The 22,384-nt window shown below is 47.6% G+C and overlaps 1 protein-coding gene across 4 annotated transcripts in view; it reads left to right on the forward strand.

The window, feature by feature from the left end:
• The window catches only part of grik2 (glutamate receptor, ionotropic, kainate 2), a 255,945-nt gene that overhangs the window by 184,490 nt on the left and 49,071 nt on the right, over window positions 1–22,384 (forward strand). For all 4 annotated transcript variants that reach the window (XM_030101914.1, XM_030101916.1, XM_030101917.1 and 1 more), the window contains one exon: window positions 16,873–17,098. In XM_030101914.1, coding sequence (XP_029957774.1) covers window positions 16,873–17,098 — 226 coding nt within the window. The remainder of the gene's footprint in view (window positions 1–16,872; window positions 17,099–22,384) is intronic.

Consider the following 22,384-nt stretch of genomic DNA (forward strand, 5'->3'; position numbering starts at 1 on the left):
CATTAAATGCAGCTGTACATTTTGCTTGTGTAATAGCCTGGAACCGTGGAATCGTGACAAGTTGGCCCTGCCCGGCCCCTCCTCTGTAATCCCCTCAGGGCAGGATCTCCTGCAGTCCCCGCTGCGTGTCCAGGATGTTGCATTAATCCAGCCACGTCTGAAAACTCGCCTACTTCAGGCGTCGCTTCCTCGATCTCCCAGCCACTAGATTTAAGATTCCTCCTCTTTTTCCTCCTCTTACGCTTCATTTCCATCCATCTGTGCAGAAAACACACACACACACACACAAACACACACACTCACATTCACATTCACAGGTAGCGTTCGCACACAGGGGCAGCAGTTGTGATTAATATGTTTACGTGTGTTTGGTGTTCACACCAAAGCGCTGCGGCGGTGATATGTGCTCAGTCTCTTTATCATTTCACTGTAAAGACTGATAAAAACAACAGTTGGTGGAAGAAGCAGCATATGTGCTTGTTAATCATCAGATCTGCGCTGAGGTCCCCGTGCAGCTGTAATTTATCGCCTCAGGTCAGACGCTGCCGCTTCCATTCGTTCCAGCTTTACGGAGAAGGTGGCTGTTCGTACAGGGCGACACACACACACAGGCTGAATGCAGAGTGTGTTGGCTGTTCAGGCGCACACACACACATTTTATAGGAATATTAGCATGAGCTGACAAATGTGCAGAAGCAATGACGCCATGCTGGAATCGTAGCTTGTGTTTTGTTTTCCTGGTTGAGGGCTAGAGGACAGACAGAGGGACTAACAGGCTGAGAGGAAGCAGGACAGTCATCCAGTGGCTGCAGATTCAGGAAATCTCAGAAGTCCAGTTTTACTGGCGGGAGGAGGAAGGAGGAGACAGGAAGGAGACAGGGAGAAGAGAGACAGAACCCAGAGACCAGCAGAGACAGAGACAAGCATCGGTGAGTCCCAGCAACATGGAAGCATCACTGCATGACGCAAAAGCCAATACTGAGGGAGGATTGTAGATATTAGAACCAATTCCTGTTTTCAATTTAACTTTTTTATTAAAGGATGGAGAAGAAAAGTAGATTTTTTTCAGTCTGTCCTTCAGAGACACTTTCATGAATCTTATTAGAATTTTACTTAACAGCATCAAACACATTCATGGATTAATATTGAAGACTTGAAGACTTGGAGGGCTTAACATGAACGTCCTGAAGGGTATCAGTGAATCCTGGAGCTCTCCTTAATGCAGACATAACCCCATGACCTAGGTGTAGAATCCCACAGATGTATCTACTGTAAACTGAAGAAGAAAATCCAACCTGTGCTCTGAACATTGCAGAACACACTGATTCAACGGGAGGAAAAGTTCCATTTCCTTCACGACCGCCTGCCAGCGAGCTGCCAGACTCAGAGCCTCGCTTCTCACCTTCCCTTCGGTGTTCAAACCATTTTGAGCCTCAGAATATCCTCTTCTTCTTTCACTGTTAAAACGGAGAAACTTACAAGATTTTCATGTCTGACAACTTTCATAACTGGAAAAGACAAGAAGACTTTCTGACTGATTGCTGTCAATTTCAGAACACGTCACTCTGTCAAATGACTACCGGAAAGACGAGGCTGTGTTAGGTTCTCCCTCCCTCTCGCTCTCGCTCGGGCTCTCTCTCTCTCTCTCCCTCTCTCTCTCTCTCTCTCTCTCTCTCTCTCTCTCTCTCTCTCTCTCTCTCTCTCTCTCTCTCTCTCTCTCTCTCAGCGTTTGGTTCACCTCCCTCCGTCCAGTCTGCATCCAGACGCTGAACCGTCGGACCGGCTGAGTCAGCGCTCAGCGATCACGTGTCTTCCTCCGGGTTCGATCCACTTCACTCTCGTCTGTTGTTGTTTGCAGACGCGTCTCGTCTCCTCCTCCGTCTCTCCTCAGCCTTTTGTTCTTGGCGGAGTTGATTCTCTAACGGTTGGCGTTTCTTTCTTTCGGGCTAACAAAGCTTGATGTATTGATCGTTTGGCGGTGTTTTCACTTCCTGCTTCGGATGCAACTCATCCAGATTCTACAAAGAGCTGCCGGCTCCGGCTCCCCGGAAAGCCTTCAGCCCGGCCGCCCTTTGACCCCGCAGTCAAGCTGCTCTTTACTGTGAATAACAGAGTCCACCCTGACGCCTGCAGTCAGCCTGAAGTCCTGCTCCTGCAGCGCTGGAGGGAAACTTGAGGCGCAGCGGCGTTTCTAGCAGGCCTGACGAGCTGAACGATGGAGTCACACTGAGCTTTTTTTATCAGTATCTCTGATGGCTACACAGCTGGCCTTTATCAGCTAACCAGTGCTGTGATCATCGCAAAAACCTCAAGAATTAAAAAAAGAAAGTGTTTTAATGAAGAGGAATACAGTTAATTCGATGTATTATTACAGTACAGGCTGTAGTTATTTTATTTCCAAATCTCATTGATTAAAATATATCATTACCCAACACTGTCACTGTTCAGTACAAAGGAAAACCAGCACTCAAACACTACTTCAAGAACAACTCAGACTACAGCGTTACGCTAACTGGAAAAACGTTATTCATAAACAATACTCTGTTGCAGTTGTGATACGGTTCTTATCACTGATCATCACCAGGTACAGCAGAGCAGATTTGAAAGCACTGATGTGTCCTGGTCTCCCTGGTCTCTGGCGGCCTCCCTGCCCTGCGGTGTCTGATGTAACACCCAGGTAGAACATGCTGTTCCCACACTGAGAGGCTTCCGTCAGGTTGGAGCTGGGAAGCGGTCTGCTGTTTGGAGGTAATCCCGGTGATCTCCAGCCCCATCGCCCCGACGGTGTTATTAAAAGCTGATGAACAGCCATTAATGGAAGACGTCGGAGCAGTTCCTTCACTGTGTGTAGCTCGCTGCTGTTGGGCAGAACGGCGGCGCTGATTCGCTCTGCTCTGTTTTTATTGAAGATTGATGAGCGCGGGCAGATGCAGAGGACATTTGTCCTCCGCTGAGTAAACATATTCCGTCCACACAGCCGGCCCGTGATGATGGATGGAGTGTTTTGACCAGACTTATCATCAGGCCGCTTGATTCATGGCGACACGCCCACGGATGATGTGCACAGGCATCGTAATCGCCACTCAGACCCGAGGAGGGGAAAAAAAGACAAAATACTCACTGTTTGGGTAATTATTGTCTCCTGCTGTGAAATACATGTCTAATGGTGGCTAATTATCCAAATGTCTGTGCGGGAAAGTCTCTGAAGCACTGATGCGTCCTCCAAGCAGAGGCCGTCCCCGTGGACCGCCGCCACAATAACACTGAATAATTTAATGAGCAAACACACGGCTGCAGCGGCGGGCTTGTTAGCTAATAAAATCACATCTTATTAGAGGCGCTGCCGGCTCCTCACCTCGTGTGTGTAACGGGAGCGGCGGCTCTGCGCGGAGGTGGCCGAGGCCTGCCTGTCCCCCGGCCGAGGACACGTCCAGCGTGGACAGTCGACCAGGCAGGCAGAGCTGACCGGGGCGGTGGGCTGAGACCGGGGGTGCCATGTTGGACTGCGGCTGAGGAGCCTGGAGGGACATCAGGACGGTCTCTTGACTGGTTCACGTTTGCTGGTTTGAGGAGTGATAATGAGTCTGGAAATCGGCTGACCCCTGCGACCCCTCTGACCCCCACGTTTATGTTTTTATGCACTTTAAATGTACAGTTCTCTCTCTCTACTCACTGCCTCGTTCTGCAGTTAACACCATCTTCTTTGCTGCAGCAGGTTCTCCACAAAACGTTGAATATTAAAGCACCTGCAAACAAGTTTCGAGGTTCAACCACAGGTGGGACTGGTCGTCGGGGTTTATTAACACACAAACTGTTCCTGTGTGACGGCTCAAATAGCTGCACTCAGCACCGTCTGCTGACTTATTAAACTCCTGATATCACTTCCTGTTGTCGTGCATGTTAGTGAGACATAAATATTTGATAAACTCCTTCATCCAGTGCAGGAGAATACTGCATAAACACAGGAATCATGCGCTGTGAAGCACACACAGTACGGTGAATTCTGAGCTTATGGCACAGCTCTGATTGTGGATCAGTCAGCTGTTAGACCACGCCTGCAGCTTTCTCTCCTTCCTGGGACTTCCTGTTGCTCTGCAGTTTTCCTCTGAACCCTCCACCCTGACCCTAAATCCAGTCTTCCTCTCACACAGACTGTCCCGGATGTGTGTTCAGTGAGTCATTTCCTTCCACTCCACCTTGGAAGTAGTTTTATTTGTGTCTTTTAAACGGCCCTCCTGTCTTCTAATCGCTAACCTGTCCTCTGGCTGAACGGTGTGTGTTGCTGTTTCCGTGGATTTCCCTACAAGCACGGGTTCATGTGGAGAGAGACTGGAAGGTGCATCACGATCTGATCAGCTCGCTCAGGCTGGCGAGCAGCTCACCTCCGCAGCAGGAGATGTAGGCGGAGCTCTCTTTCTTCCTTTACAGCCACTTGTGTTTAGTGTCAACAGCGTATCATAAACAGCGTGTGTAAACCGCGGCGTGAGAGAATGCTTCATAAAAGCCGATGTGCTCGTGCTGACAGAAAGCGTGGCGCCGTCCCCCTCAGCTTTCTGGATTCTTTTGATTAGGGCCCTTTGAAAAATATGCAAAACACTCTGGCGAGCAGCGAGCGCCCGATCCTGACAAGGACCAACAGTGTGTCTGTTGTTGATGGCAATCAAGGCTACGCACACACACACACACACACACACACACACACACACACACACTCTGAGTATTGCACACACAAAAGCTCCAGCGCGCCGTGTTCTCGTTCAGTGACTGAATTGAAATGCAGAACGCCGTCTCCAGCCTCCCTGCTCGCGGCGCTCCGTCTCCTCTCTGCTCACATGACGAGCGCAGCGCCGCCGTTTCGTTGGCCAGGATGCTGGATGTCTGTCGCGTCCTGATCCTGAAATGTGAACATCCACGACCACAGACGTCCAAAGCGCCGAGACTCCACCAGTCTGCGGGCTCACATTAACTCTCAAACCTTCAGAATTCTGCATCTTCTGTTGCCTAATTGACGACAGCGAGGATATAAGATTAACTCTCATTAATACACTGAAAGCCACAGAAGTATATTAAATAAAACAAACTCCAGCTAATTGGTTATCAAAGCTACCCAGTGTTAATCACTTTTCTGCTGGAATATTCAGTTTTCATCTCATTAAAATCTATTAAAATGATTCAGCTTGTCCACAAAATAACACGTAAAACCAGTTTAAATAACATCCGCAGCCGTTAAGATCTCTGAAACCACATAGACTTTAATATTTAAAAGGTTGATTAAGTTTTTCTGTCTGGCAGTCTGGAGAGTTGCTTCTTTTGTCCCTTCACCTTCTATTTAACTATTCTAATATATCTACTATTAAAATAACTATTCAGTCACTTTATGTTCTGCTGAACCTCTGTCTCTCCTCAGTGTGGAGTTCAGATTATGATCCTGTTATATGAGATAAGACCAGTGGAGAGATTGTAAAACTGGCCGAAGCATTTCCTTTAATGATTTCACCGTGTGTGACTGGGATGTATTTATGACCGGGCGTCAGGCCGTTAAATGAGGCGGCTGACCGGGACCGGCGTCTCCACATTTACAGAGACGGTCATTAAATATGGTGGCGTCATTTTTATTGGTCCGTCAGGTGTTCAGAAGACGAGCATCAACCAGGTCAGCTTGTGAAACAGAAGCTTTTCAAGGAAAAGAAACCCGTCAGTGTTTCTCTTCATGTGAGACGCTCCGTCATTATTTACTCCGAAAAATTCCATAGAATCACCTTTCTTTTCTCTTAATGCTTCTCTTTAAATCAGAGTTAGAAAAGGTAGATAATATGCTTTATTATGAATTAAATAATCTCTCCTTGATCAATATTTATTTAGACAGTTTAGTAATCTCTGGAATAAAGAACCACTACACCGTAAAACAAAACAAGTTAAAAACAAAAATACATTTTCTGGTAGCTGGGGCACCGAAAGCTACTGTGAAATAACTGAAAATAGCTTTCTTATAAAAATACAGTTATTTTCCATTTTATACTTGTAATTTTCAAAAGATTTAGTCTTTTTTGAAGTTTTTTTTTAAATGTTAAATTGGAAACATCTCCATGTTTTCAACCACCTTTAGATATGTGAGATAAATATTGACCCGATCCGGCTTGAAAATGAAGTAAAATATTTCATTTAATTGAACTAGAAGAACACAACGAAACACGGCAGACACGAACGGAGGCCGAGGAGGAGTGAAATACCAAGCAAGAGGAGGAGGAGGCCGAGGAGGAGACGGGGAGGCCGCCAGGCTGCACTGCACACTCTTTATTTTTTATTCCATCATGTTGATGTAATGGAAACGTTTGCTAAATTGTTTTACAGGATTAGTTTGAACTAATAAGATCTATTCCAGTAAAAACCACTGCATTTTGGTCATGGATATAAAATTTTATATAATGAGTTATTTATTTATTTAGTTAAAGATAATTATTGTCATTTTACATAAATTTGACTGTAATTTAAGGAGCAGAAAAGATGAGGTATAATGATACAGTAGTTTTTCCATTTAAAGAAGGAGAAGCAAACCCATGTCAGTATTGGTATAACACTCCAAAAATCTAACGGTGTTAATTTACAGATAATGAGGATTTGTGTGTGTGTGTGTGTGTGTGTGTGTGTGTGTGTGTGTATCTTTAATGTACAAAAAAATACAAAATATTAAAAAAGTGTGATTTCCACATGATCCACTGACAGGCTGTCCTCTGATCGATCGGTCGGTGTTTCTGAGCTGAACGAACGTTTGAATCCGTCTCTGATCAGATTCTGCTTTATTGTGCAGAGAGACCAGAATACCTGCAGTCAAAAGGTTTTTTTTTCTATTTCAGTTTTATTTTAACGTCGAAACTGTCTTTAAACGGTGTGGCTGAGGGCTTAAATCTGATGTGAGAAAAATCAATGCGTCCCCTCATTAATTCTTTCACGTACCTATTTTATATTCCACAGTAATGACTAATAGCTATTTTTTTGAACATGAATTGAAAGCTGGTGGTATGCAGGCCGGAGGCAACATTTTTAAATACCACAGCATTAATAAGCTCTGAGGTTATTAATTTTCTTCTTGTTTTTTTTTTTTTTTTTTTTTTTACTTTTTTCTGTATTTAATTAACACTCCCTCATGTGGAGTAACTGGGAAAGGAGATAAATGGACGCTCTAATTTTTTCCTCTAAATGTACATTAATTTTAAACTTGCAGTAATTTTTAATGTTTATTGTTACAGTTTAGTTTTCCTGTGTTCTCTGATGCTCTAATCAGTTTTCATTAAAAGTAATGTGATTTCTACCCAAACGAAGGAGGGAAATGAGTATCATCCAGTCGACATGACAGCAAACTGCTCTGCGCTCTGTGGTGTTCTCGATTTAATGCTGGGAGTTTTCCTCTCGATGTGTCGGGTTCAGATATATTTCAGTTTATACATTTTTCTTTATATGGAGCCGAAAACTGCATGAAGGCACTTTTATTGGAGTGAAACCCAACAAATCAGTCCCGTCCACCCACCCTGGAAGCAGGCTGTGTTCTGTAGGGCCCACTGTGTACATGCAGTGTGTGTGTCGACTGCTTGATGTGTTTGTGTGGTCTGCTGGTCAAGGAGTTTTGACCTCTGGGAGGCAGATCGATTCAGTAGATTTATAAAAAGCAGGGAGGAATCAGCAGAGGGTTGGGTCCGCCGCATGGAGCCCCACTGACCCCCCCGTGAATCACACCCTGCAACAGCCAGTCCAGTTCCAAAACAGCTGAATTCCCAGAACAGCCGGTATCTCCTGACATGTCCATCAGTACAGCTGTCAGGCTGTTTGGTAACACGGCCAGGACGCCACCCTGTCAGCGGCTCGCTGTGTCTCTGTGGAGATGATGAAGACGAGATGATGAAGGTCAAACCCAGCTGATTTCAGAGACTCTGAACCTCCGTGGATGTTGGTCCGAGTGTTTGATCTGCTGCGATTTTCACTGCAACCATCTCCAAGGTTTCCAGAGAGAACCAGACATCTGCAGAAAGAGGTCAGAGGTCAAACTGGAGACGACAGAAAGACAACAGGAAGTCTGGGAACCTCTGGTTCCAACCAGCAGTGAGCAGAAGAACACCAGGGAGCTGATGAGGATCGTAGAGATGGAGGAGATACACTTTAAACAGTACTAAACACCCTCAGAACGGCAACAGTGACCAACGCCGTGCCTCTTGGTTTTCTAACGGTGTGTAAAGATCCGCTGGAGGCTCAGTCCGAGGGTGTAGAGTCCAACGTTTTCTCATGAACTCACACAAACAGTTTAAGGTTTTCTCTTAAAATGCTAATTTAAGTCAACTGACATCAAGTCTGAAAAGAAGCCATCCGTTGTTGAGATCGTTTCTTAGTTATTTTTCATATCAAACAGCAGTTTTCAAAGGTGATGGAAAACAAGCCTTATCTTTCATTTTTAAACTGTGCTCAGCTGACATCGTCTGCCAGGTCAGAAACTGTAAATGTTGAGCCTTTATTCACCCGTCACAAAGCATCACGTTTAGTCCCCGATGTCCGACCATTAGCATCTAAAATATATTCCTTCTGACAGACGCCTCTTCACATCTTCACCTTTTCAGAGTCGTTTACTTGTTTGTCTGTCAGCAAACACAACTGACCTAATTTTCCTGAAACGTGCTAAAAGGGTGGAGGAGGCGCCGGGAGAGGAATTTGGAGTGAATCTGGCTCACGAAGAGGATCCACACATTATCCGCTCCTTTATCAATATTAAGGCACATTTTGGGCATTTGGCCCAATAAACGCCAAGAAAATCACAATCCGATGTCAGGCCCTACGGTCCACTACCTGCATTTCACTTTAATAATCAACCACAAGTTAACTTCTCAGGTTAAATCCAGATTTATTTCTCTGTGGTGAAGGTACAAACAATATATGTTCAGATTTGCATCTTGCTTGAACATTTCAGCTTTCTTAATATGTCTGACTGTATTTGTTCAGGTTAGTTTGAAGACATAATTGCTTTACAGAAATTGCATTTCCTTCATGGAGGTAGGTGACACTGGATCTGTGTCTTTAAAGAAAATGTAAAACTGTCTAGACGAAGTTTCCACCAGCATCAATAGTCCCAGAAAAGTGCTTCGAGTAGCTGTTCCTTTCTTTACAGCCAACACATCCCGGCCTCCAGCAGCCAGTGGATTGTAACTGACGGAGAGTGGACGAGATTCAGGCCTCATTACAAAAACGTAAAAAACAACAGCGCCCACTAGAGGCTCCACATCGTTTCCAGTGTTTCTGTCCTGTCCGCGCAGACAGGCGTCACGTTCACAACGTTGTTGTGTCAATGCAGAAGATTTCTGGAACATAACGTTTAGAAGGTGATTTAAAGTGTCTGGAGGTGTAAGACCTACAAGACCAACTGGAACTGGGGTCTCAGACAGCCTGAGTCCACGTCACCCACAGAACACGAGGGTCAGGGGTAGGGGGTCAGGGGTCAGGGTTAGGGGACAGCGTCGATTTGATAGGAATCCGGAATTCCAGAACTGAAGAAACCGGATCCGGAATCTTCAGTTTTGGATTCTGGAATCTGGAATCTGGATTCCAAAACTGAAAATTCCGGATCCGGTTTCTTCAGTTCCGGAAGCCCAATTCCGGCTTTTGACCACTATGTTTTGAGCGCTAGAGAGCCATCAAAAGTTAGAAAAGCATTTTAAAATTCAGTTTTCAAGTGGCTAACCCATGTTTTTCACCAAAATGACTCTAAATAAATCAGAGAACCCGGCCATGTGGGATTTTCACCCGAAATGCCAAAAATGTTGGGACGAGCCCCAAAACACACAAAACAGACAGTCACGCCCCCACAAACGCGTGGGTGGGGGTCCCGCCGGTCCCCGAGGGGTCAAAAATTTCACGGTGGAAATTGACCCGACCGACCCTGAGGACAAAGAAAGCTCATCGGCCCGGATCAACGCTAGAGAGCGGGGGCCGATTGGTGAAGTCAAACATTTCTAGAGGTCCTGGAGAGATGACACCCCACCACACCTGTCAGGGACCTCCCTAGCCGTCAGTGGAAGCCAATCCCAGTCCTCTAGCTACTTCCTGGGCGGAGTTATCATTGCTTGACCGCATCTGGAATCCCATTCCAATCTGGAATCTGGAATCTGGAATGTGGAATCTGGAATCAGGAATCCCAAGCTGGAATCTGGAATCTGGAATCTGGAATCTGGAATCCCAATCTGGAATCTGGAATCCCCTTCCAGATTGCATCTTTGAAGCTCAAAGTGTTTGGATCAGCCCAAAAACACCCAAACAGACAGTCACTGCCCCGAGAGACACGTGTGCGGGGTCGTTGCCAGTCCCCGAGGGGTTCCAAATTTCATGGTGGAAATTGACCCGACTGACCCTCAGGACACCCAAGGCTCATCCCCACCGATCCAACCACATAGACTATGGGCTGATTCATGAGGTCAAATTTTTATCCAGGGGGTAGAGAGATGACACCCCACCACACCTGTCAGGGACCTCCCCAGCTGTCAGTAGAAGCCAATCCCAGTCCTCTAGCTACTTCCTGGGCAGAGTTAGAGCAGATTCCAGATTTGGTCATTGGTTGACCTAATCTGGAATTGCCTTCCAGAATGTGACATCGATTTTTAAAAAGTGCAGGTAGACACTTGAAACTACAACCATTGCACTGCTGAGGCCCTAAGCTTTCATTTGATGCCAATCTCAGCCCTCTAGCTCCTTCCTGAGAGGAGTTATCATTGCTTGACCGAATCTGGAATCCCCTTCCAGATTGCGTTTTTGACCCTTAAGATTGCAGGTAGACACGTGAAACCACCACCATTGCACTGCTGAGGCCCTCAGCTGTCATCTGAAGTCCAGCCCAGTCCTCTAGCTCCTGCCTGGGCGGAGTTATCATTGCTTGACCGAATCTGGAATCCCAATCTGGAATCTGGAATCCCCTTCCAGATTGCGTCTCGGAAGCTCTGAGTGCCTGGATCAGCCCAAAAACACCCAAAACAGACAGTCACCAGCCCAAGAAATACGTGTATGGGGTTGTTGCCGGTCCCCGAGAGGTCAAAAATTTCATGGTGGAAATTGACCGAACCGACCCTCAGGACACCCAAGGCTCGTCCCGTATCAACACATATCCAACTCCCATAACCCTAACCCTAATATTTATGGAACTAGGGTTAGCTTATCGTTGACTGCTAGGGTTAAGAGGTTCCCAGAGGGCTGAAAATGCACCTCATCAGCCTCCCAATCCATCCATATAGACTATGCGCTGATTCGTGAGGTCAAATTTTTACGCTAGGGTTAGAGATATGAAACCTCAACAGACCTGTCAGGGACCCCCCGGGGAGACGCATATCAAATTTGCATAACCCTAACCCTAATCGTTTGCGAACTAGGGCTCGATGACCTTTGACCCCTAGGGTTAGGAGGGTCCTAGAGGGCTGAAAATCAACACAGCGGCTCTCCCAGCACCCCCGATGAACCTCCCCGAGTTTCGTGCCAATCGGGCAAAGCGTTAATTTTCACCCCCTATGACAGACTACAGATCCTCTAGGGTTACTATGCCATCAGCCTCCCAATCCTCTCTGAAATGAGATTTCGCTGAAAAAAGTGAAAAAACATGATTTGAAGGAGATCCAAAGGTCCGATCGGGATGCCATCGCACACAAGTGTCGGGGACCCCACTGGAAGTCAACTGTTCAAGCCACACCCTCCTAGCCCCTCCCCTTCCGGAGTTATTCAATTAAACGCGCTCCTGAGGTAAAAGGTCATTGGGCGGGGCTAGGAGGGCAGCAGAGGGATGAGGTCCTACATACAGGTCAGGGACCCCCCAGGGAGTCAGCTGTTAAAGCCACACCCTCCTAGCCCCTCCCCTTCCAGAGTTATTCAACTCCAAAGTCGTTAGCAGCGGCTAATGCTAAATGCAACAACCACGCGGCTTGTGCACGCGCTGGAGGGATATCCTTTTACACACCCATCAGGGACCCTCTCGGGAGTCATGCATCCAAATCCCATCCTCCTAACCCTAATCGTTTAGGAGTTATTAAAGCTCAAAGTTAGGGTTAGCAGCTAACGGCTAATTTAAGCTCCTTCTCAATTTGCGCAGTAATTCTACGCGGTGGGCGGGGCTGCCCCATATCAAAGGGTGCCTAAGGTCACCACGCACCCTGTGTGCGAGTTTGAGCCGGCTAGCTATCACCGTTTGGGAGCTATTAACGAAAATAGCGAAATTAGCTCGTTTTTTAGCCACAAAACGTTAGCATTTGCCTATTTAACATACTTCTACATGTCCCGGGAGGCTGAAAATTTTACCACAGGTGCAGAAGGGGACCCCGAGGCAACCCTGAAAGTCTCAGCCCTCCAGCTATTACCGTTGATTTTTAAAAAATAAAAACGTGAAAACGCGAAATGCAGAAAGTAGCTTTTTTCGGGTATTTCCGTTTCAGCTACAACCACCGCAGCCGGCACACATCAGCGGGGTCTAGAGACGGTCATTTTGATGCCACTTTGACCTCGTTTGCTCCAGTATTTCAAAAATGGCGCACAAAATATGTTCGGTTAAGGCGTTTTTGAAAACGAGTGCCTTCAGCTCTCCCGAAAGAGATCCGGGTGGCCTAGAGGGATGAAATCGCACACATTGGATGTGCTGCCAGCCCCGATGCATGACACCGAATTTGAGCTCCCTGGCTCAAGGCCTTATGGGAAAGGTCACCCCGTTGACCTTTGACCCATAGGGTCAGGAGGGTCGCACAGGGCTGAAACTTCTCACGATGGATACCCTGGCTCCCCCGATGCAGGTTCCCGAGTTTCGTGCCAATCGGTCAAAGCGTTGAGGGATTTTGCTATGATTCAGTCTTTATTTCGGGCCTTCTGCAGGGCAAGTGAAAACGGATGGATTTTTTTGGAAAAAAGTATTCTAGAGAGCTGAAACTTCACAGGATGGATGCCCTGGAAGCCCCGATGCAGGATCTAGCGTTTTTTTGTCTCTAGCTCAATGCGTTGTTTTCACCCTCTGGGGGAATCCCTTAGAGTGATGAGGGGATCCCTGACCTCACATGAGGTATGTGTGCGGGGGTCCTGCCGGTCCCCGAGGGGTCCCAAATTTCACGGTGGAAATTGACCCAACCGACCCTCAGGACACCCAAGGCTCATCCCCACGGATCCAACCATATAGATTATGTGCTGATTCATGAGGTCAAATTTTTCTGCTAGGGTTACAGAAATGACACCACAACACACCTGTCAGGCACCCCCCAGGGAGACACATGTCCAATTTTCATCACCGTAACCCTAATAGTCGGCGAACTAGGGTTGGATGACCTTTGACCCCTAGGGTTAGGAGGGTCCCAGAGGGCTGAAAATCACCACAGCGGCTCTCCCGGCACCCCCGATGAACCTCCCCGAGTTTCGTGCCAATCGGGCAAAGCGTTAATTTTCACCCCCTATGACAGACTACAGATCCTCTAGGGTTACTATGCCATCAGCCTCCCAATCCTCTCTGAAATGAGATTTCGCTGAAAAAAGGGTTAGGGTTAGGGTTAGGGTTAGGGTTAGGGTTCGGGATTAGGGTTCAGGGTTAGGAATCAGAGTTGAGGGTTGGGGTAGGGTTCAAGGTTAGCGGTCAGAGATAGGGTCAGGGTTAGGGATCATAGTTGGGGTAGGTTTCAGGTACATGAATGGTGTAGAGGTCCCACTCTGACCTTTCCTAAGAGAAACCAGCGCTGGTAAAAGGTTCCTGGGTTCAGACTGAAGATGGGGGATGCATACGCTATCTCAGCTCCAATCTAAAGCAAGCAGGATGATGGGAGTTCTGGACAACAGGCCTCCAGGGGTCGGTCCGTCCAGCCGGCGGACAGGAGACTGCTGGCAGAGGTGCAACAGCTTCAGTCGTCCCTCTGCTCACATTCAGACACACAACAGTTCCTGCCAGTGTACTGTCATCTCAGTACAAGTCCAGGCGCAACGCTTTCCTCCACCGGTCTAAAAACATGTGGTTGAGTTTAGCTGCTGGCATTAAATGACCTCAAGGTGCTCAAGGGCACGTCAGTACATGGGTAGGATGAGGTGGGGGTCAAACGGTCGACCTCAGGATGGGAAAATCAAGACAAGGGGACCTGTTCATCAGCTTCAGCTGGTTTAATGTACAAAACAAAGTGTGTATACTGGTCACACCCTGCTGACATAACATGCATGTTTCTCTAGATATTTCCATCAAGAACTCATCCAGGATCAAAACCCAAAGTGAAACAAAACCTTCCAGATCCATTTATAAAACCAACAGTACTCGACAAAATGGGACGTCCAGAGTCTCATTTTGAGCAAAAAACTTTCTTTGGAAAAAGAAAATTCTTTTCCAGCAGACAATGAAGAATGGCTGGGTGACGGTTTCTATTTAAAGAGCTCGGTAAAGGTTCACCATAACTCAGACCGCATCAGGCCGGCCTCTCTCTGATGAATTCTACAAGGTAAATATAGGTTTGTCCCTCCACCAGCATTACCATGTTAAATGAGTCTGCCCTCCTTAAGTCTGCGTTCTGGTTCTACACCACCGGGATGATTACTGTGCACTTTTAGTTTCCTGCTCCCAGAGGCCCTCCAGCGCAGCTTCAGTCTGATTTCTTATTTTTGTTGACTGTGCAGCGTCGGCCAGAAAACGTGCTCCTCGGTTTCCAGAGCAAGCCGCTGAGCGCCGTTTCAGGACTTGCTGATCCAAACGCTCTCCCAGATTTCCCTCCACAGCCCAGGATTTCAACAAAAGGCACAATTAAGGCTGCTTTTCTTTTTGTTTTTGACAAGAAGCTGAAGTTTGTGTGGAGTGTTTGTGAAGCGATCCGGCGGAGCCTGCAGGGGATTTCTCTGTGAGTCTGAAGCAGACGCTGGCTGTCTGTGAGGAATTTCAATGATCGCGTTCTGCATGAAGTAGAAACTGAGTAGAATGCTGCGTCAAAACCTTGTGACCCGAATTCTTATTACAGCGTCTTCGCTGCTCAAGTTGTCTGAAGGAGAGCAGGCAGTGAGGACACATCCAAACAGACAGGCCAAGGTCGGGTGAAGACCAGGAGCAGGGAACTGATCAGCTGCTACTTCAGCATTTCACTGTAGAACCGGGACAGAGGTCCTGACAAATGAAGAGCGACTGCAAACTATGACGTGGTTACATGAAGGAAAACGGAGCATGTGGTTCAAATCAGGCCCAGTAGGAGAAAGATGACAAAGACATGAATAACATGCGTGTTCAGCTTTTATGAATCATTTTATGGCTCTCGGGAACATTTTTCATGTCTGGTGTTGAACTAAAATGGTGCAGATCAAGTGCTGATAGAGATCTAATGAATTCATTCAGTATTATTTATGTAGTGACAAATATGACGGTCATTTCAAGGAACTGTGACACAGAAAAACCGAGAATTCCACATCCGCACGGATAAGTAGTGACGGCAAGGAAGACCTGACTTTAACAGGAAGAAACCTGCAGAACCAGAGACTTCCTGCAGAACCAGAGACTTCCTGCAGAACCAGAGACTTCCTGCAGAACCAGACTCAGAGACTTCCTCTCTGGCTGTACTGTCCTCACAGGACAGTGGTTTAAGATATCAGACTTTAATGGTTGTTGAACTGAAACGGAATGCGAGCAGGAAGGTCTGACTTCCATTCATCGGGTTCAAGTTAACGAGAGAATCAGTCAGACTGAGCCACACAGAGCTGACGGCTCAGCAACACGTCAGCCTGCTCACTGTTAACACGCCCCAATTAGGAGGGTTAATTAGAAGTAACAGTGGAGTTCCTCTCCCAAGTAACATGTTGTTGATTTAGCAAAGTAAAAGCAGTACTCCTGAAATAGGACCAGACCACAGAGGCCAGCTCTGCCATGATCCGTATTCTGCTTCCGTTCTTCTAAACTGAGCGTTGTGGGGTATTTGCAGCCGTTTATTTGCTGTTCCGGTCTTGACGCTCGTCAGCTGTGCTTCCTGAGCTCTCTGCTCTCTGCTCTGGGGGGGCTCCGGGAGGGCCGGCCTCGGCTCTCCGCCCGCCGCGGAGCCTCGGCGGTTATCTGCCTCGCCGTGTATTCACAGCCACGGCTCCGGCCTTATCAGCAGTCAGAAGCTTGCATGCTCAATCGCCTGATTTGTCAAGGGTGACTCCGAAAGATTCTGATAGGCACTCCGCAAATCACCCAGTTGATCTAAAATATCGACCAGCCACAGAAAGTCATTACACACAATAATGGCGGGCAGGACCTTGAAGATGTGACTTAATTAGGTTTCAAATGGCTTCAAAAATGCCTTCAAATCTGCTCCCCTGGAGAGTAATGCGCTCCTGGATTTTTCTCAGTGATTACAGGTGTAGAAAGCTCGGCGCGTGGCTACTTGACAATGCCGCCACTGCCGCTGCTGCCTGTGAGGCGATAGCGGCGGCACAGACCTCGGCGATGTACATTACGGTCATACAAATTCGCCCTGCTGACACTACTTAGCATGCTCGCCCGCCCCGGCCCATATTCCCTCATAAGCGATAATGACTGAGGCCGACGGAAAGCGCATCGTGCTGCTGGAGCTGCAGAAAAGTTCTGCCGGAGCAAATGACATGTTTTCCTAATGAAATTTGGAAAGTAATTGAATGTAAATGGGTCTGCAGGCCTTGATAGAGCTGCGAACGCTGGCGGTGTTTCAATGAGCGGCGTGAGCGCTCTGCCCGTCATTGTTTCTTCCACACTCAGAACTTTATAATTCCTCATTAACCTCCAATCAGGAACTTTGCAATCATCAAAACACACATAGCTTTTACAGCGAGAGAAATGTAGCGTAACTGAATCTGAGTGTGTTCGGCTCAGGAGTGTTTCCCGCCCTCACTCTGAGCGCCGCTCCGTCTCCGCAGAAAACCAAGATCTCCACGTACGACAAGATGTGGGAGTTCATGAGCAGCCGCCGGCACTCGGTGATGGTGAAGAACGTGGAGGAGGGCATTCACCGCGTGCTCACCTCGGACTACGCCTTCCTCATGGAGTCCACCACCATCGAGTTCGTCACGCAGCGCAACTGCAACCTGACGCAGATCGGAGGGCTCATCGACTCCAAGGCCTACGGCGTCGGCACGCCCATGGGTAAGAACACGACGCCACGCCACCATCAGCGCCGCCCTGCCGGCGCAGGACGGCCTGAACACCTGCTGCTCGGGTGAAGTGTGTGTTCAGTCCATGCCTCATCATATAGAGGAGTGTTCTGATCAACACGTCAACTAAAGATTATTTCATTAAAGGTGCTGTAGGCAGGATTTTGCTAGTCAATGCTAATTTTTCTGTGTTTTCTTTGGATTAAATGTTAGAGTATCCATTGATAATCCTTAAGGAGTGTAGCATAACTGCACTACCGCGAGGGCGCAGCGTTTCCATCTGTCTCTGTTCTGAGCTAAAAAGGAATCTCCACAGCTTCAGGTATCTTTGACCAATCAGAAGAGCCCCTGAGGCTCTAACCGTGATTGGTCGAGGCGCATTCGTCGCACGTTCTTGTGGGAGGGGAGAGAACAGGACAGGATTGGCTGTGCTGGGTTTCAAATCGCCATCTTAGATGGGTCAAATCGCTATCTTGCTTAGGTAACCCTAAGCAAGATGGCGGAGATGCGGAATCCTGTCTACAGCACCTTTAATATCTCATAAGAAAACACTCCATATAAAAAACTATTTTTCTTTGTGGAATTTCTTGTCTACCAAGGTTAGTGTGATCAGCTAAACCACACCAGACTCAAACCTTTGGTCCCTGGAAAGATTAAAACCATCAATCTTTATGTTCGACAACCGAATTGGGCAAATTTGATCAATGTGATGGGCACAAAAACATGATCATAACATCACTCTGCCACAAGTTCATGTGGAAACTATGACGACTAATTTATTAAATTACTTTCTTTATTCAAATAACTAAACTCTTCACTAATCAATGGGGAAAAAATCCATTTTTGGATAAATTGCTCATTGCCATTTGCCCACATCTGGTCGACAGTAAAAGACCAGACTCCAGAAACACTAACTAAAGAGCTCTCTTGTAAATGAGAAAATGTCTCTCAATGAGGTTGCCTGTACATAATAATTATCGAATGAATTCTATTTGAATCATGGATTTTCTGAAAGGGATCAGAGAAGCTCTGTCTTTCAGCTCCTGGTGATTTCAGACCTTTGATTTATTAACAATGGTGCAACGAAATTTGCATGTGAAAATAGAGAAGTGCAGGTTTGGAAATGTTTTCATCTCTAAAATGAAAGCAGTCGTCATGCAGGCTGCAGACTGGAACATCAGAACCGCAGTCGAGCGGCTCTGCTAGCCTGCGTGGAACCAGCTGCTGCTAGCGGAGCTAGCGGAGCTAGCTACACGGGTTAGCCAGAGACGCTAGCGTCACAGCGAGTCAGAGTGTGTGACAAAAGGTTAAAAAACAGGTTTAAAAAACACTTTTTTCAGACTCTGTTTAATACATCTAACTAGAAGTTGTGCAAAATATTGAGAAACAGTCGTTTTATCTTTTAATGAAAAATGTGCATCGTCAACAGAAAAGCTTCAAGATGTTTTTCCTGTTCAGTCGACAAACAATGATGCTGATGTCCTCTTTTGGGGATTTCTGTCATTTTTTGGTCATTTTTTACACCGTCGTGACTGTTCTGTGCTTGCATCGATGCTTTTGAGCCATCGGATCGTCTTTCCTGGTTTGGTGCCGTTGTCATCAGGCCTGTTGAGACGTCGGGAGACTGAAGTGAACTCGACAATCTACAATTTCACTTAGCAGACGCTTTTGTCCAAAGCGACATACAACAGTTGGGGGTATTTCAGGGTTCAGTGTCTTCCCCAAGGACACTTCGACATGCAGACATGGGAAGCCGGGAATAGAACTCACAACCTCCCGATTATGGGACAACTGCTCTCCCCACTTAACCACAGCCTCCGCCTCCCCCTCCCCCACTCGGAGCTGTTCTGTGTCGACCTGCATTTGGTCAAGGTTGTTGTCTGGATGGAGATGTTATTGTGATACTTTCTGCCGCTGCTTCCCACAGTTCTGCCACCTTGACAGCGAGCTCTTCCTCTGTCGCTGTAGCTCGGACGTGCACACCCAGCTGGATCCAGACACGTTGGCATATCTGCGCTGTTTGTGTTGCACTGAATAGTTGATGATATTTTCCAGTTACACATAAAACAAAAGATCTTTCTGTGCTTGAGCTCCGTCATATTGACTCATATTTACCTCATGAATGCTGCAGAAGTTGACTTTCTGGTTCCACTGAGGCTCAATAAACACTTAGCTGCCATTTTGTTTGTGTGACCGTTTTCTTATGAATAAAAACTTTTATTTTTTGTTCAAAAGTCCCAATTATAATGTATCACTGCATCTCATCTGCATCCTCCTCTCTCTCTCCATAACATCCTTTTCTCGCTCCTTTACTACTTTGAACCCCCCCTCGGTGTTTCTGCTCAGTCTGGAACCTGAAGGGTTCAGAACCAGGACAGCGTCGTAAACAGGCCTGAGCGGGGTTCATGCAGAAACCAGACAGTCAAATTTAATGCTATAAATGCCATTTTAATGGTTTACTGTAAAAGTTTTAATGCCGTGACCATCAACTCAAGAAATATTACTCAGGTCCATTTCTTTTCTTTTTTGTAGCGGAGGGTTGTTTTTAATTGAAATCTGTCAGCAGAAACATTTACCAGCATGGCTCTGCATGTTTAAGCAGATGAACACATTTGGTCAATCACTGTTCAGAATCTTTCTATTATTTCTGTTCTGTATTAGTGTGACGGCTTGCTTACCGTCTGCAGGGTCCGCCGCAATGATGGACGCAGCCCACGGTCGGCTCAGACTTTTTATTAGCAAAAAAATAAAAAAAAACTGGACCTTAAAAACAAGCCCAACTGGAGGCCGACTTCAGCCCCCAGCTCCCCGGCCTGCAGCCGTCCGGCGCCGGACGTCCCGTCCATCCATCATCCATCCATCCGTCCATCATCCATCCATCCATCCATCCATCATCCTTCCATCCATCTGTCCATCATCCATCCATCCATCCATCCGTCCCTCCATCTGCAGCCTCCAGGCAGAATCTGGATCATTTCTTTGAGTCTTCGTTCTGAACAGAATTCTTTCCAGCCTTCTTAGACGGCGGCTCTGATTCGTCCGCTCTGCTTCAGCAGCAGATGTGATGAAGACTCCTGAGCTGGAATTGACAGTCTAACAGCAGCTCCACGCCGCGGCCCGGCTGCCTCCAGGTTCCTCCTCCAACCACGTCAGTGTTTCCACCATGAGCCTGATTTTCTGCCGCCGTTCGGCTGCTCATCCAGCCCCAACCCCGCCACGTCACATCCCTGCTCTAGCTGGAGGGTAACTCGTGTGGAGGAATACTTAACGGGGAAAATCCCGGGGCTATCTCCAGCAGGCGGAGGGATGAACGGGGAAGGGCGGCGCATCGCACGCAGCGCGAGCGGAGGTGCAACATTTGATTACCGGGCTCAGCGGCAGATTGTCATAATCCTGTTACAAACGCAGCCATAAGAGACTCTCTGGTTAAATACCTGCCGAATTACAACCGGCAGACTACTTAAAATGATGACCCCGTACGAAAAGCCCCTCTTAAACTGTATCGCTTTCATTCAGGGAGAGCGGGGATTCCACAGCGCTTCCCTGGTACAAACAGGAGGTTTCACTGCTGCATTGCTCAGAGCAGGCGACTCACAGGACCTCTTCTGACAGCCTGAGTGACGTTTCTACAGCCAGACCTGCCGTCCTGCAGCCACCACGAGCACAATGCATGCATGAAGAGGGAGAGTCCTGTTAGACGTCGTCTGATTGGTGGGAATTCAGTCGAAAAGAGCTCCTATAGCACAGATGACTGTGTTATTCCAGATGAGGGACCGCAGGATGAGTCCCGCCTTTGTTTCACGTGGTTTGGTAAAAGTTTGGCAAAACCCAGAGCGTATCCTGAGAATCCCTCTCATTGGGTGTTTCCTGATCTCCGAGCTGGCGTGTCGGCGGCGCTGCCCTTCCTGGTGAGATCCAGCGTTCCTCTCATGAAGCGGGGCCGTGCCCTCTGGCCGAGCGAGTGCTGCCAAGGTCGCCCGCTGCTGTTTGTGTATGCTCTGCCGGCCAGCCGCTCGCCGTAACGTGAGCGACTGTTTAGCTGGGTGTGAAAACACTGCAGCTGGGCTCTATTTGCTTTGGCTGATTGCATCTCCTGACTGATGTGCTGTGCTGCGTTTGAAGCTTTGCCGCCGTGTGCGTTCGCTTCACGACTCCTGCATCGAATATATATACATATCCCCCTGCTCTCTGCGCGTCTTTATGTAGGTGAATAAACGTATTCATATGTGAGGGAAAGAGAGAGCGGAGGGGAGGGAGGGAGGGAGGGAGGGAGAGTTGTGGCCTGTGGCAGCTTTGTCCACACTGAAGGAAGGAGGTGTGTTAGCATCATTACTCCCCAGCCAGCCATTCACACACAGTCACAACAAGCTATTTAAATTGCTAATTCTACCTTTTAGCAGCCTTTACCATATGTAGCCAGTATTCCCGTACGGCCGGGCCGTTTCGCATTTCCCTCATTGGTGTGAAGAGAGTGGGTGTCGGAGCCGGCGCTCTGCGCTCCGGGCCCGTGGCGTCTCCTGCAGCCCTGCTCCACCTCTCAGCCAGAGCTCAGACTAATGATGTGTTTACTGCAGGAAGCCTCCTCCTGCTGGAGGACAAGGCTCAGACACAGCAGCCGCTCTGTAAAACAACAGGAGATCATGACTGGAGGAGTCGACGCTTCCCAAAAATCCACGAGAACTTCTTTCAACCAGCGACTGGCTGATGTTCCGAAATGACCCGTTTCAGTATTTATAGTTAAAATCGATGAATTCCAAAAGGACTTGGTTCGGTTCAGGGGAAAGTGCTCAATATGATGCTATTTTCCTTAAAGCCAGGTTTTTCTTGCTACTTGCTCCTCTCTGGACTTGTCCCTGATGATTTTCTGCAGATTTCTCTCAGAAGAATAATGTTAATGGCCTTTGAGAAAGCTCCGCCCCCTTAGTTACTAAAGGCTGGTCCGCTTGGTTTACTGTGGTCCATGTGATGTGAAAATGGCCGTCTGCCCTGTTGGCGCTGGTTCATGTAGATCCCTCCACAGTGGACTGTGCGGCCTGAACGTGTCAGCCTCACATGCTTCTGGAAAGCTTCTCCCTCTCGCGCTGGCTCGCCATTTTGGTTCTCCGTGCTCATGCACGCAGCTTGTGTGTCAATCAGGATAGTGGCTAACGTCAGGGAGCTAGCTTCAGGATGCTCACGGCCGCTAGCGTCCTGTGACTGATGCTATCCAGCTAGCTTGCTCATTGCCTCACCCTGGAGCTAATGCAGAGGCCTGTGTCTGGCTGTGGAGTTGAGCTGT

The sequence above is a fragment of the Salarias fasciatus genome, chromosome 11 (genome assembly GCF_902148845.1).
Source record: "Salarias fasciatus chromosome 11, fSalaFa1.1, whole genome shotgun sequence".
Classification (NCBI taxonomy): Eukaryota; Metazoa; Chordata; class Actinopteri; order Blenniiformes; family Blenniidae; genus Salarias; species Salarias fasciatus.